Source organism: Artibeus jamaicensis, unplaced genomic scaffold (genome assembly GCF_021234435.1).
Source record: "Artibeus jamaicensis isolate MK-2021 breed Jamaican fruit bat unplaced genomic scaffold, CSHL_Jam_final scaffold_612, whole genome shotgun sequence".
Classification (NCBI taxonomy): domain Eukaryota; kingdom Metazoa; phylum Chordata; class Mammalia; order Chiroptera; family Phyllostomidae; genus Artibeus; species Artibeus jamaicensis.
This window is the reverse complement of record NW_026522049.1, coordinates 3,147,131-3,161,469: the sequence shown is the minus strand read 5'-3', so window position 1 is coordinate 3,161,469 and position 14,339 is coordinate 3,147,131. Positions and strand designations below refer to the sequence as shown.

At 58.4% G+C, this 14,339-nt stretch overlaps 1 protein-coding gene across 2 annotated transcripts in view; it reads right to left on the bottom strand.

Annotated features, from left to right (window-relative positions):
• Positions 1–14,339, bottom strand: part of ALPK3 (alpha kinase 3) — a 36,021-nt gene that overhangs the window by 6,765 nt on the left and 14,917 nt on the right. For both annotated transcript variants that reach the window (XM_037149176.2, XM_037149175.2), the window contains 6 exons: positions 11,844–11,961; positions 10,027–11,248; positions 1,985–4,031; positions 1,175–1,322; positions 791–918; positions 633–668 (listed from right to left, as the gene is read on the bottom strand). In XM_037149176.2, coding sequence (XP_037005071.2) covers positions 633–668; positions 791–918; positions 1,175–1,322; positions 1,985–4,031; positions 10,027–11,248; positions 11,844–11,961 — 3,699 coding nt within the window. The remainder of the gene's footprint in view (positions 1–632; positions 669–790; positions 919–1,174; positions 1,323–1,984; positions 4,032–10,026; positions 11,249–11,843; positions 11,962–14,339) is intronic.

The following is a 14,339-nucleotide window of genomic DNA, read 5'->3' as shown; positions in this document are numbered from 1 at the left end:
AGGGAGGAGCGAGCGCGTGGGGGCGGAGCAAGAGTGTGGGGGCGGAGCGAGCGTGTGGGGGAGGAGCAAGTGCGTCAGGTGGCCAATGGAACTCTTTCACAACCCACCGCCGTGGCAGCCCTAACCCTGAGCACCTCTCTGGCAGGAGCGACACATACTCTTCCTCGGATGTTTGGACCTTGAAACCGGTCACTGAACGATGGGGTGCATCACCGTCACCAGGGAGCCCACCAGGAATGCACTTTTCCTAGGTCCTTCCCCAGAGACGGTGAGTGTGGGGATCCGCAGTAGGGGGCCTCAGAAACCGCATTTTCAGCAGCCTCCCCGTGGGAACCCAACACGCAGGGCACTGCGAGGAACGCTGGCGGGGAGCTGGCAGGGGAAGATGCCTCCTGGAGGCCCGTCCTGCCCTTGGTCAAGCACTCGGGCACAGCAAAGGGCACAAGGCTGAATGGACTGCTTTAGGAACGGGCCGCCCTCTGAAACGGCATCCTGAACTGGGAGGCAAAGGCAGCCGTCTGGGGAGCTGCACGTGGCATTTGGGATGGATTCCAAGTCCTTGCAGAAGGTCCCTCAGCAGATGGCTGGACAGGGACGAAGGCCACTCACTCCTCGCCCAAGGGGCTCCATACCTTCACCTTCTTCTCTGGATATGAATCCTGACAACACTGCATGGAGAGAAAAAAGAAAGCAGCTGCCTCCGGTGGTCCGCCCAGAGTGAGGACCATTTCTGCCAGTGACCGCTGCCCTCCTTCAGGAGGGAGGCCGGGCAGCGGCCGGGCACACTCACCCTCGGGGCTCAGGCAGAAGTCCGTGGAGGCCGAGCCGTGCTCATTCTGGATGGTGCAGCGGTACACCCCGCAGTCCACCGGGGAGGCCTGCACGATGGCCAGGGCTGCCGGGCCCTCGTCCCCTGCGCTGCAGAGAACGGAGACCCTTCCCGTGAGGGCCAACGTCTCGGCATGGCCGGGGCCAGAATGAGGGCTCCAGGCCAGTCAGAGCCGGCTCACAGAGGCTGTTGGGAGCCCTGGGCAGGGGGCGGGCCACACGGGTCTGGTTTGCAGTCCTGACACTCACTAGCTGTGTGACTTTGGGGGAGGGACAGTGCCCAACACTACGATTGTGGAAACAAGGGGCCAGGTCCGGGGAGGCAGCCTGCCTTCTGACAGCTTACCTCCTGGCCACCTCGCCTACTGGGCGCTGGTCCTTGGCCCACGTCAGAACCGAGTCGCTGAGAATGTTGAAAAACTGGCACCAGAGCTTCAGGCTGCCCGAGGCATCAGGAAACTGCTCCACCCGAATCTTGCGAATCACCTGTGGGGCTGGGAGCAGGGGCCCAGGTGAGAGGACTGAGTCCTTCTGTTCCATCTTCGCCCTCTCTGGCCTGACCCATGCTTCCCTGGGTGACCCTGGGGGGACAGGCTGAGGGCCAATGGGACTCATGTCTCCACACAAATCCTTCTCGGCCCCCCACTGGGCCCCATCTGCATCTCTGGTGCATCTGCCCTGACCCCCCAGGGCACGCATCCCAGCTAGGGAGAACCCACCACCGCCGCACCCCCTCCCAGGCCAGCGGAGGTCACCACAGGGGTCAGGAGAGAGACTCCGGTCTGCAAGCCAGGCCCGACAGCAGGATCCTGCATTCGAGCCCTGTCCCCACCACTCTGCTTGCAGAGACAGGCTTGTGGTGGTGATGACGACAAAGGTGGTGGGACTCTGTTGAAGCCAGTTCCGGTGCTAAGCACTTGCTTTAGTCCATCTTATTTAGCCCTCGCAATGTCACAAAGTTGGCTCCATTACCAACTCCGAGAGAGGCAGGCCCTCCGGATTCCTACGCGTGGGGGGGTCGTGACATGCGAACAGCTCACAGGGCTCTCAGCAGACCCCTAGTGGACCCACACCACCCCAAATGACCAGGGCAGGAGCATCGTCTGCTGCCCGGCCCTCTCTGGGAAGCCGTACCCCTGCCCCCATCACTGCTCACCTTTTAGCAGGTCTTTGGCTTTCCTCGACTTGTCGTCGGCGGCTTCCTGCTTGCCTTCGTCCACGCCCAGCTCTGCATCCGGCCCGCTGGCCTTGGGGCTGGGGCCCGGGTCCCCGGCTGCCTGCTCCTCCTCTGCCCGCGGCACCTCCAGCAGGCCTGCCTTTCGGCCCTGGGTGGGAGAGCGTTTCTCCCGCCCTGGCGTCCCAGGGGAACCCGGCGAAAGGCCCTTCCTGGGCCCTCGAGGAGAAACCGTGGGGCTCTCCCTTTCCTCAGGCTTGGTTGCTTCCCCGTCCCCTCCTGCTCTGACCTTAGGGAGGAATCTCTTCCTCCGGGCGCCCAGAGCCAGCTCCTCGGGGGTGGCTGCGGGGAGCCCTGGTGGCTCCTGTGGGCACCCCTCCTCCCAGCAGGGTCCCTGGCCAGAGGCTGCCTGCCCACCTGCCTCTCCCGGCAGACCCCCCATGCTTCTCTCCTGGGGGGTTCCCGGGAGGCCGGGCCCCTCAGGAGGAACCTCTCTCTCGCCCTTCCTGGATGCTTCTGAGGTCGGCCCACCCCCAGGGCCCTCCTCCTCACCCACCACTATGGTGGGGACATTGAGGGGGCTGGGACCACGGCTCCGAGCAGCAGCCAGGGCCTGCTGGCCAGCCTCCACCTCCCGGTCCAGGAGGCCGGTGATGCGGCGGGTGGTGCAGGGGCTGAGCAGCAGGTTCTGTGCGCTCTGCACCAGATGGTCATTCTCCACATGCTCCAGGATGCGCCGTGACGTCCGTGGGCTCAGACCGGCCACTCCCACGGTGGGGGCCAGCGTGGGTGAGGGTTCCAGACCCCTGGGTGCAGGTGCCCCCCCAGACTCTGGGCCCCCTCCACTCATCCCTGTACTGGATAGCTTCAGCAGCAGGAGCAAGTAGTTCTTCAGGGAATCTATGAGGCCAGGGTCACAGCTCCGGGGGCCTGAGGGCGCCCCTTCCTCATCTGGCATCTTGGCGCAAGCCCCCTCATTGCCGGCTGCTGTGGGTTCAAGTGGGTGGCTCTGGGTGGGGGTCCCCGGCCCCGGGTGCAGTGTGGGAGCAGAGCTGAGCGAGGCCGGGTCCCCAGAGGGCAAGAAGGCAGCTGCACCTGTGTGTTGGGAATTGGGGGTGCCGGGCAGCCCCTGAGGTGGGCTATCCATCAGGCCAGTCCCAGGAGAAGGCAGAGTGGGCACCTGAGGACTCAGGCCAGTGGGAGGACATCTGCCCAGCCCCTCCCCGGGCCGCCCCTGCGCAAGGCCCTGGGGCGGGCTCACTGCCGGCGCGCCCTTGACTGGGCCTGACCACTCCGGTGCCCAGCATCTCTCCCCTCCTGTCTGCTCCACGCTACGCTCAGGAAGCAGCTGTGACGGCAGCATGGGGCGCCCTGACGGGGGACGCAGCAGAGTTTGCTCTTGGTCACCAGAGGCTGTGACTGCTGTCTCCTCAGACCTGAGCACGAAACTGGGTTTCCCCAGGACAGAGGACCCTTCTGGGGTCTGCTCGAAACACTCCATCATCTGAGGAGACCCGGGACCCTCTGAAGATGAGGGCTCAGGGGCCCGGGGCTGTGGGCTGAGGCTGCTCCCGGACCTCCTCTCTGGCGGAACCTGGGCGGCTGTAGGGACGCTCCCCTGTGCCTGCGTCCCCTGGTCCTCCTGCGTCCTTCTCTTTTCCTGGGTCTTCTCACCTGCCTGGGTCTTCCCTTCTTCTTGCGTCCTCTCCATCCGCCTTCCCTGCACTAGCGCACCCTCCTGGGCACCCCTGCCCGGCTCTTCTCCCTGGCTTTTCTGGGTCACAGTGTCCATCTGTGTCTTCCTGTCTGCCTGTGTCCTCGTGGCTGCTTCTGTTCCGCCTCCCCGTGTCCTCTCATCCACCTGCATCTTCCCGTCCACCTCTGTGCTCTTCCTGCCTCCCTGTCTCCAGTCAGCATGCGTTCTACTCTCCTGGGGGTCTGTATCCATGGCCTCAATGACGCCCTGACTTCTGGGGGTGCTGCCGTCAGCCAATACGATAGGGGCCACGGCCACCTGGGACTCCAGGACCTGAGAACGTGTGGGCGAAAGTGAGAACTTAACTCGTGTGCCTCATCTGTCTCCAGTCTGGCATCCCAGCCTCCTCTGACTCCATCCAGAACGGGCTGGACGGGAGTCCTGCCACCTGGCATCTGGGCCTGGCAGGGGTTCAGGAGGCAAAGGACACGTGGCAAGGTGCCAAAGCTGCCCACCCCGACCCCCGACCCCAGCATCTAGACCAGGGAGAACCCAGCAACTAGGTCCAGTCCTGCCCTCCTCCCCTCTCCCTGGAGAAAGCCTGCCGTTCCTCAGAGACCCTGCTCCTGTGCTATCCCGCCCCACACCCCAGCCACATGAGAAGAGTGGCATCTCCCCAAAGCTCCTGAGCAACTGACCTGCCCCGGTCTCGTGGCACCCACTGCCCTGGTGAGGACTATGGGTGACGTGAGGATGGAGAGATACATCACCTCACTCTTTACAACAAGGTGAAATAGGTGTGAGAACATCTCCATCTCAGAGATTAAAGTCGTGAGAGGAGCAGCCTGATGCGTCTGCTCTCACATGGTGAGTGGCGGGGTTTTGTTTAGAAGCCAGGCACGTCCAGCTCCAAATGCCAAGCTCTCTGCTGTTCTGCTGTGATGCCACCCACTTAAATTACAATTAAAGGACGTCCTATCCAAACATAGCGGAACGAGACAGTCATTTGCCTCTTTCTTCCTAAATGTAATCAGAACCAGCAAAGTAAACAAGAAAAAAAGCAAACTCCACTCCTACTGGAACTAGAGGCAAATAAAACTCCCAGCCTTAAAAAAAATGGGTCAGGGCTGCCGAAAGCAGGCACACGCGGCCCCAGGGGCTTGGCTGGAACACAAGCTGCTCTGGGGAGACGAGCAGTGAAACTCCTCAGCAGGCCTCAGACAACGGGCCAGCAAAACAGTTGCTGCAAGAGAAAGGACTCAGCCCCAGACCCTGCCTGCAAAAGCTGCAGGTTCCTGGAGGGCTGGGTGGGAATGGGCAGAACACAGGTGCTCATTCGTAGCATGAAAAGACACCGGATGGGCAGGCAATCGAATATCCCACGAAGTTTAAATCATAAATGGCTATACACAAATACGTCTAAGTATCCGAAGAACCACACGCAAAACCAAAGCGAACCGACTGCATAATAATGACTTCTAAAAACATATAATTCAAACATATTTAAATTAATTAGGGGATTTAAAGTTAGTTCACTGAATATGGAACTGTGAATGAAGGGGACGAGGAGGGAAAAATAGATGAGTTTGCAGAATATCAGGAGCCACCAAATATAAGTCCAACTGACCAAAGAATTTTAATAAAAATGTTTCTCCAGCTTCTCTTACAACCAGTGAGATACGAACAGACAAAAAGGCCTTGGAGCCAACAAACAGCATTTAGTAATATATTAGAACCTGTCTGGGATTAGGAAATATTAACACAGACGCGCAATCTATAAGTCTACAAGGAAATTCTGACCGTGCACAGAAGGCGCAGGAAAGCAGAGTGTTTGGGTGCGGCCATCCTCCCCCCTCCCCCCAGCCGACCCACCCCTGAGCGCCGCCACGCCCACGTCCTCCGCATCCCAGCGCCCACTGCCTCTCCGTCTCCACTGCCAGCAACCTGATCTGCTGCTGGCCATCCTTTCTTGCCTGGACTCCTGCAAAGCCTTCTAATTGGTATCCAGGGCTCTAACTCATCACCTCTGCTCAATGCACAAGTGATCTTTCCAAAACTTAAATCTGATGCTGACACTTCCCTGCTAAACAACCGCCTGGTTGGCTCATCAGCGCTTCCAGGATGAAGCAGGAAAAAGCCCTCGCCTGACAGAGCAGGAAGTTTCAGAACACTCTCCGTGGGCCCGGCTGGGGGACACGGCACAGCCACGGACACAGCCTCTGAGCACGGCGGTTTGGCTTCATCGGAAACAGTGAAACAGAAAGATCTCTGCTCTTTGGCCAATAGCGCCCTCCCCAGGCACGTATCCTAGATACACTTTCACGGGCACCTCGGCTTAGGTCCAAGGGCATTCGCTACAGCGCGGTTTGCAATAGCAGAAGACTAGGAGTTACCTAAATTCCATCAACACAGGACCGATCCAATAAATTGTGGTACAATCCTATGCCAAATGGATAAATGAACTAAATAAACAAACAAATAAGAAAGCAAGGCACGAGATAGAAAGTATCCTGTGCCACTTTTATGTAGAAAGATACACAAAAATATAACATATTTGTAAGTATGCAGAAAACAGCTCTGGAAAGATGTCTGAGACACCAGTGGCTTCAGGAAGAAGAACTGGGTGATGGGTAAGGAAAGGAGGGGAGATTTAATATTCTCTAACATCTTCCATACTTTCAGAGTTTTATACCACAGGCCTATGACACCTACTCCGTGAAATCCAGTTAAAAGTGGAAATAAATGAGCAAACCCTTCGATAATCATCAAGGCTTGTCCTTCAGCGAGGTCCCAGGTCTGTCTCTCCAGGTTCACCTCTCAGGCCCCTCCCCCCAACACCCACTCACGGCACCAACTGCTGGGCTATTTTACAGCCACTTTGCTTTTCTCCTACCGGACATTCCCACTCTTCTCCTTGCCCAACTGGAGGTCTCCCGCACTTCCCTGAAGACCTCCCCCAAGTTTCTTTCCTTCTATGAAGACTGAGCTCACCCCTCCACCCCCCGAAACATGGGTGGCTTCCCACTCCACGCACTCATTCCGGGTGGCGGTTGTTTGTTCCACATAGTTACCCGTGGCCTGCTGACCTGCGGACCCTTTGCCTGTGCAGAGCGGCCCGGCACAGGCCCAGGGTGGGAGCTGGCGCTCAGCACTGCGTGGTGTGTGAGTGAACGCTTCCTGTGCTCCTATAATCAATAACTGCCGGGCGTGTGTGTGAGCCCGGGCCTGAACTGTGTGCTGATGGGAGCTAGGATGTTGTGTATCCCTTAGAGATAAAATTACTCCAGCCTGGGCAGGCCTAGTTGGTTCTCTGTGGGCTTCTGCGGTGGTTTAATTCGCCACCCCGTCTGTCTGTGTTCCCTGTGAGTTCTCGGAGCTGGTCTAAGTCACCTCAGCACCTTTACTGCACACGAAGATCAATTCCAGGTTGATTTAAAAGTCAAATGCAGCGACTCAAACAATAAAAACTACTTTAAAGTGTGGGTTGATATTTAACCTTAGAATAGGGAAGGAAAGCCTAAATATAAGATGGAGGAAATGGTTAAAATGTGCCTACTGTGGCCGCATAAAACCATTAAAAATAAAGTGTTTCCGATCATTTTTAGGAACCATGACAACATGCTCATGAACGGATGAGAAGAAGAGAAAGCAGGATATGAAACTGAGCCAGAACAACAGCACAAATTAATTTAAAAAGCTGATAAGATTACATATGTAAAACGACTGCTAGGCAGACCAAGATGTCTCTTCTATATGTTGAAATTACAGGTGAATTTTTATTTTCTCCTTTGAATTTTTAGGGCTTTACCCCCTTACTTTCTCTTATGGCCATGTGTTTTCTTCATAATCCAAAAACAAGGTATTTTTTAAAAAGATTTGGTCACATAAGCACGCCTATGTGGTTATTGCAGGGTTATTTATCATTTCCAAGCTACGGAAGCAGCCCGAGTGTCCATCGGTAGATGAGCGGATAAAACAACTGTGGGACATTTACACAATGGAGTACTACTCGGCCATGAAAAAGGAAGAAACTTTTACCCCTTGCAACCGCACGGATGAACCTGGAGAGCATTATGCTCAGTGCAATAAGCCAGTCAGAGAAAGATAAAACCATATGATTTCACTCACAGGTGGAATCTAATGAACAAATCGAACTAACAGGCACAATACAACCACAGACTTGTAGAAGGTGAGCAGGCTGATGGCTTGGGTGGGGGTGGGGATGATTAGAGGGTGGAGGGATTGAGCAAAAAGGAATTAAAGGACTCAGGCATGGACAACAGGATAGCGATAGTGGGAGGGAGAGGCTTATAATAAGAGGGATAAATGGTAATGGAATGAAAAGCTTTTTAATAATTTTTTAAATTTTAGAAAATGATTTGTTACTATGAGAATATGAAAAACCAGTCAAATTCAGCTACCAAAAACCTACAGCTTCAAAATATACATAGATGTGACATACATTTTTTTTCACACGTGTACTTCACATGTATTTAAGTGTAAGGAAATTTGTTAAAAGCCACACACCCTTTTTTAGGAACAGCAGAACCACTGCAGGCAGCCTCTCCCAGGCCGGCACTGCCGGTGCCCTCTCCCCTCACCTCTGACAGGCAAGGGGGACCCTGCCAGGATGCTGCTGGGGTGGGCCGCACCCCTGCAGAACAGGAAGCCAGCTGCACGCTTGCACCTGACTGCCAGCCTGGTCATTCCGGACAGAAGGTCCCCAGGGGCCCCGCTGCCCAGCCCGCAGGCTGTTGGGGCCACACAGCGGCTCCATTGGGCCACCAGAGCTCATGCCATCCGCTGAAGTCTCGAGACTCAGAGACCCTGGTTGGAGGTTCACCCCCTCGAAAGCCCTCTGAACGACTGTCCGCACAGACTGACCTTGGCTTCCCCCCTGCTCACCCCAGAAACTGCTCCCTCCCTCAGTCCCCAGGGAACCTCTCTCCGTGGGAAAGGCGGCCCCTCGCTGTTGTCGATTGCCCTCCACAAGGTGCTGGAACCGGCTGTCCCTCACGTGAGCCCCTCACAGTTCCAGGAAGCCCTCTGTCCTCTGCCTGACCCCTGTGAGGCATGGATTTCAGGGGCTCCTCTTGTTTCCTGGGGCCCCGGCTCCTGCCCCCTCCAAGAAACAGTCTTTGCTTAGTTCCCGCCCAAGTGCTGTCTCCACTCAGGACTGCCAGATTTAGCAAAAAGAAATATGGGCTGGGGGGAAGGAATTGATGTTTCTCCCTCTCTCTTCCCCCTCTGTAAAGATAAATAAATAATAAAATATTTAAAAAAAAAAAAGAAATATAGGACCCCTGGTTACATCTGAATTTCAGATAGTTTCTGAAATTTCTCAGTAATCAGTATGTCCTACCAATAATTTCTCAGTATCAGCATGTCTCATCTCTCTTACCCACCCCACCTCCACTCTTGAAACACTTCATTTCTGCCCGTCCTAAAAAAATACTACTGTCTTCTTTCTGCCCACCTGCCCTCTGCCCCCTGAACCCTGGGACGGTGACTCAGCGGGGCACACTCCTTCCCTTCTGTCCACCTTCTCCGTCCACCCTCATCAAACTCCTTTAGGCCGGCACCCACCTGCCTCCTCCTTGGAAGAGGGGAGACCCCCAAACCGTCTGCACACAAAGCATTACCTTTCCCCTGTTGGCTACCTGACCCCCGGGAAGGATGACACCCCTGTTCTGAGCCACAACAGCCCGCCTCTGGCCTCCGCCACAGCCTGTGCCCCGCACCCGGCTTCTCCCCACGGCTCTGTGAGGCGGCTGTTACTATTTCTCCGATGTATGTATGAGCTGCCCAAGGTCACAGGATGATGTTAGGGGCAGTCAGACATGCACATGGGCACACCTGGCTCCAAACTCTCAGGACACGCCCCCGTGCAACTGGAATTTCCTGGGCGTCTGATGGTTTTTAAATCTTCTAATAAGCCCTTCAGCACACCGCAGCACACTGCTGCTCCTGCCTTCCCCACGACACGGTGGCCCTCGGCAAAGCTCCCAGAAAACTGTCCACGTGCTTTTCCTCCCGCAAATGACACTGTCCTCCTCCACCTCCCTCCGGGGCGCGGGCCCTTGGCTGTGACCTGCCACACGGTCAGGGGAGAGGGTCACGGTGCGACTGTGCTGCCCACACGCCTGGCGTCGGGAGACTGGCTGGGCGAGCGCCACGGCTGTGGTCCCTGCTCCAGGCTGGCGCTCCCTCCCACCCCACCCCTGCTATAAATACCCCACTGCTCGCTGGCTGCCCGGCTGCTGCAGCAAGAGTTTCCATGAAGTCAGCCTCCCGGAGCGACCCCCAGGCACCCAGCACCCACACTTACCTCTCCCGGGGTCCCATGGCCTGCTTGCAGGGGGCTGTCCCGTGTGCCGTGTTTCCGCCGGGAAGGGGGTGTAGGCACCTGGGCAGAAACCTGAGGCGGAGCCTTTCCTGAGCCCTGGGCTCTGGGTTCAGGAGCTCGACTCGGGGAAGAATCGGGCTCGCTGTTGGTGGCGGCGGGTTCTCCTTTGGGCTTCGGGGGGGCAAATCTCTTCCTGTTGAAAAGCCTGGGTGGCTGAGGGGCCGAGGGCATGTGCTGGCCGGGGGCGGCAGGCCCCCTCTCACCTTCCGCTGCGCCGGGCACCTCCCCCGCAGGCGTCGCCCCGGGTGCCCTGCTGCCGCCCTGTGCTTGGTGGCCGTCCCCCCCCTGAGGCCTGGCTGCTCCGGTGCTCTCCAGATACATGTCCTTCAGGGAGAAGAACACTTCCCGGTCTGGGCCTGGGCCGAGGGCCGGGGCCTTCTGGGCCTGGTCTGCAGAGCCCACGGTGGACCCCGGCTCCTTGGCGCTGTCTGCCCCCGAAGGCCCAGGCACCCGGTCTCTGGGCCAGGTCTGGATTCGCTCCGCGTCCACGGGCCCCTCCGTCCCTCGGGGGTCAGGCTTGTCTGGACCGGGGACACAGTTTTCAGAGAGGTGGCCTCGGGCCGCCTGCTCTAACTCCGGCTTCTGCAGGCCAGGCCTAGGTTCCTCCGCTTTCTTTTTCTTCTTGGCTCCAGACTCCTTCTGGGGGGCTCTCTGAGGCCCCAGCTCCATGGCCTCACAGATGTAGGTCAAAAGGCCATGACCCCTGTCCTCCCCATTCTCAGGGGCAGCATCCCCATTGGCGGTCACCTCTCCGGGGGCAAAACTGTCCATCAGGCCCAGACCTGGGTGCTGACCAGGCTCGGTCTCCCTCTCCTGCCAAGCTGCTGAGGCCCTGCCCTCAGCCTCCCTGGTGGGGGCCGAGGGGACCGGCCCCCCGGCCCCGCTCAGCCGCCGCTTTCGCTGGAAGCGGTCGGGACTGAGCTTGCGCAGAGTGTCGGCCTCTCCCGCCGCCTCCTTCCCTTGTTTCCAGCTCTGCTCGATCTCGCGCAATTTGGCCGCCGCCTTGCGCTTCAGCCTGGCGAACCAGCGCTGGTGGATCTTGTACTCGGTCATGGTGCCCACCTCTAGGACCCCCGAGCAGGACACGATGCCCTTGGTGTTCCGGGCAGAGGCCTGGTAGATGGCAGCATCTTCTTCTTGACACCTGGAGGCAGGAGATACTGGATGCCAACCCTTCCCCCACGCCCCGCAGCCAGAGCCTGTGGGCGTTGAGCGAGCTGTCCGGGGTCCTGACAGGTCCCACCAGGCCCCGCCCTGAGGGCCACACCCTGCTCAGACAGTACCGCACCCCTCGCTCTCCATCATTACACTTGGGGAAACTGAGGCCAGCAAGGGGGTGGGAGCTGGCCCAGATCTTGCTGTTCCAGGGGGGATTAGACTTGGGCACAAGAGAGCTCCCTTCAGAAGCAGGTGACCCACACGGCCCCTCGGGGAGGATGACACAGGAGCTTTTTTTGGCAGCTGACCTCACGGAAAATGCCTCTGTGGGTCCGGACCTCCCGCGGCTGCACTCGGCTCTCTGGCTGTCACAGATTCCCCCACCCTGGCCTCGGGAGGTCCCAGTCACGGGCAGGCGGACACGGTCCACCACCAGGGGGTTGCACTCAGCAGCAGAACCGCACCCTCCACCCCTAGGGTCTGCCTGGGCACCGTCACGCAGACGACCCCATTTCTGAGGGCAGGCCCGGGCCGAGGAACCCGGGAGGGCAGGCAGAGCAGGGCGGCCCCGCCTCCGGTACCTGTAGAGCTGCAGTGTGTGGCGGTTGCCCTGATGAGTGATCTCATATTTTGGCAAGCCACAGTAGCGGTCCAGTTCCGTGTCATCCTTGTACCAGGTCACCTCCGGCTCTGGGTATCCTAAGGAGGAAGCAGGAGACTGGGTTGCAGGGAGAGCAGTTCTGAAAGAGTGGGGAGAACAGGATGCCGTGGTTCCCTGAAGACCACCTGCCCCCAGAGAGCAGGGCCGTGAAGAGACTCAGATGAAAACTGCTCCCCCTCAGCAGCTGGGAGGCAAATGTGGAGTAGAAACTTCCCAGCCTCCCGGTCAGAAGAGAAGCCGGGAGTTTCTAGAAAGCCGCGGCTGGTAGCAGCAATAAGCTTCCTTTCTTCGGCAGGCCTGTTCTATATCCTCAACTGTGCTGACGGCTCTAGCTGCAGCGGTGTCCCCCAAAACCAACACCGCCGGCAAGAGCCCTCCTCCTTTCATTCTGGGAACCTGAGCTAGTATTTGGCGGCACAGCAAAAATACCCACTCACCCACCCACCCACTCACTGCCGGGAGGCTGACGGAAGTATTGCCCCAGGCCCTCCCCTCGGGGGACTTTGAGCACGACCCACAAGGAGAGATACTGAGGGTTAGAGCCACGTGGTTCCTGCCTCTCTGGCCACAAAACTGACTGGTCCAGTAACAGACGCCGGTCAGCTAATCCAAATCGTTGATTTAGGAATTGGGAATTAGGACTCCCTCGTGTCTGTAAATGTAACTCCGGAGGGGGCACAGCCGCATTCTGCCACATGGACCGAGGGGCAGACAAAGCTGGTCTGTGGGAAGATGGAAAAAATACAGTCGGCGTTTGGGGTAGAAAAGGAACGCGGAGCCGGAGCCAGCCCAGCGCCCTTCCGAACCCTGGCTCCGTTCCCTGCCTGGGCACGGCCGCACGCCTGTCCGTTCCATGAAAAGCCTGTTTGGCCTTACCGATGAATTCAGCTAACTCCAACCGATTTGCAACGTATATCAGGAATCCGAGGCTCCCAACATCCGTCCCCTCAGTTATATACATTCAGTGTGTGCTGACTGCTGAGCGAGAAGGCCAGGTCAGCCGCTCTCGGCCGAGCAATTGCTCAACAAAAAAAAAGGTAAGACGGGTCCCCACACCAGGGAGGGCCGTACCTGCCTCTGCGCACACCTGCTCCCCTGTCCTATTGTCTGTGGACAACCAGCCCGATGCCTCCCTGAGGCCCCTACCCTGGACCACACCGCCCCCTGCCTCATCCGGACGCCCCTCCAGCAGCTGTCCCTGCTCTGTCCTGCATCGGCCAGCTTCCCCTCGGCCACACCATTGCCTTCTGCACACAGGCCTGCCGCACCACCCGCTTCTCTAAAGGGAACTGCATTCGGCCCCAATCCCCTGCTAGCGCCTGCGCCCATTTCTCTGTTCTCTCTCTCAGAGGGTAAACTCAGAAAGACTTGTCTGTACTCCTTCGCCTTAGTTCCTCTCCTCCAAGCAGGGTTTTGCGCCCACCACGGCCCCAGAACGGCTCCTGTCTGGGGCACCTGTGCCTCCAGTGGTGGCTGATTCTTAGGTCCTCCCTCCCCTGGCCCTGATCTATCAAATTGACTCTGCTCCCCCGGCCCTTCCTGAAACCTGCTCCCCACTTGCTCCCACTCCTTCTGGGGGCTAGTTCTGCTGCCCTGGCCGATGCTCCTGATCCCTTTCACGCCCACCACCTCGGCCTGCAGATAAGAGGAGGGAGCCCCGGGGCTCGGGCCCTGGAACCTTTTCCTTTCTCCCTCTGTACCACCGAGGGCACGCCATCCCACCCTGTGGCCTTTATCCATCCGTGTGCTCCTGACCCCTGTGTTCCCATCTGCAGTCTGCCCTCTCCCCGAACACCCGGTTCTGGTTTCTGACTGTGGACTTGACATCCGCTTGGAGGTCTGACAGGTACCACAGTCCACGTGGCAGGAACTGGGCTCCTTGTTCTCTCTCCCCCAGCTCGGGAAACAGCAACGCCATCCTCCTCCTTTAAGAGGTGACCCCTTGTCCCTTCCTTTTCTCATGCCCCCCCCCCATCGGCCGACCCCAAGGGCCCTCCCTGCGGAATATATCCAGATGCGGATATGCGGATATGCGGAACATATCCATGCCCATCCAGGATGGGTCACTTCTTGCCATGCCCACCGCCAGTCTGGTCTATGCCCATCAGCTCCCACGAGTCTGCCTTTCCACCACAACCTCCTCTTGGGTCTCGCTCCTCCCATCCTGGGAGCCCATTCCCAGCACAGCAGCCAGACGGAGGCTTTTTAAGGGGCTCCTCTGCTCCAAACCCCTCGATAGCCCCCATTTCATCAAGGCCTTCGGGTCTGGGGGACCCGTTAGCACGCTGGCCCCACCTCCCGCCACTCTCTGCCTTGCTCGCTGCACCCCAGCCAGGCGGCCCTGCGGGCTCGGCTCCCGCGCACCCCGCGCCCATCACACTGCAGCTCCCTGTCTGTCCTCGCATCACCTCCTCCG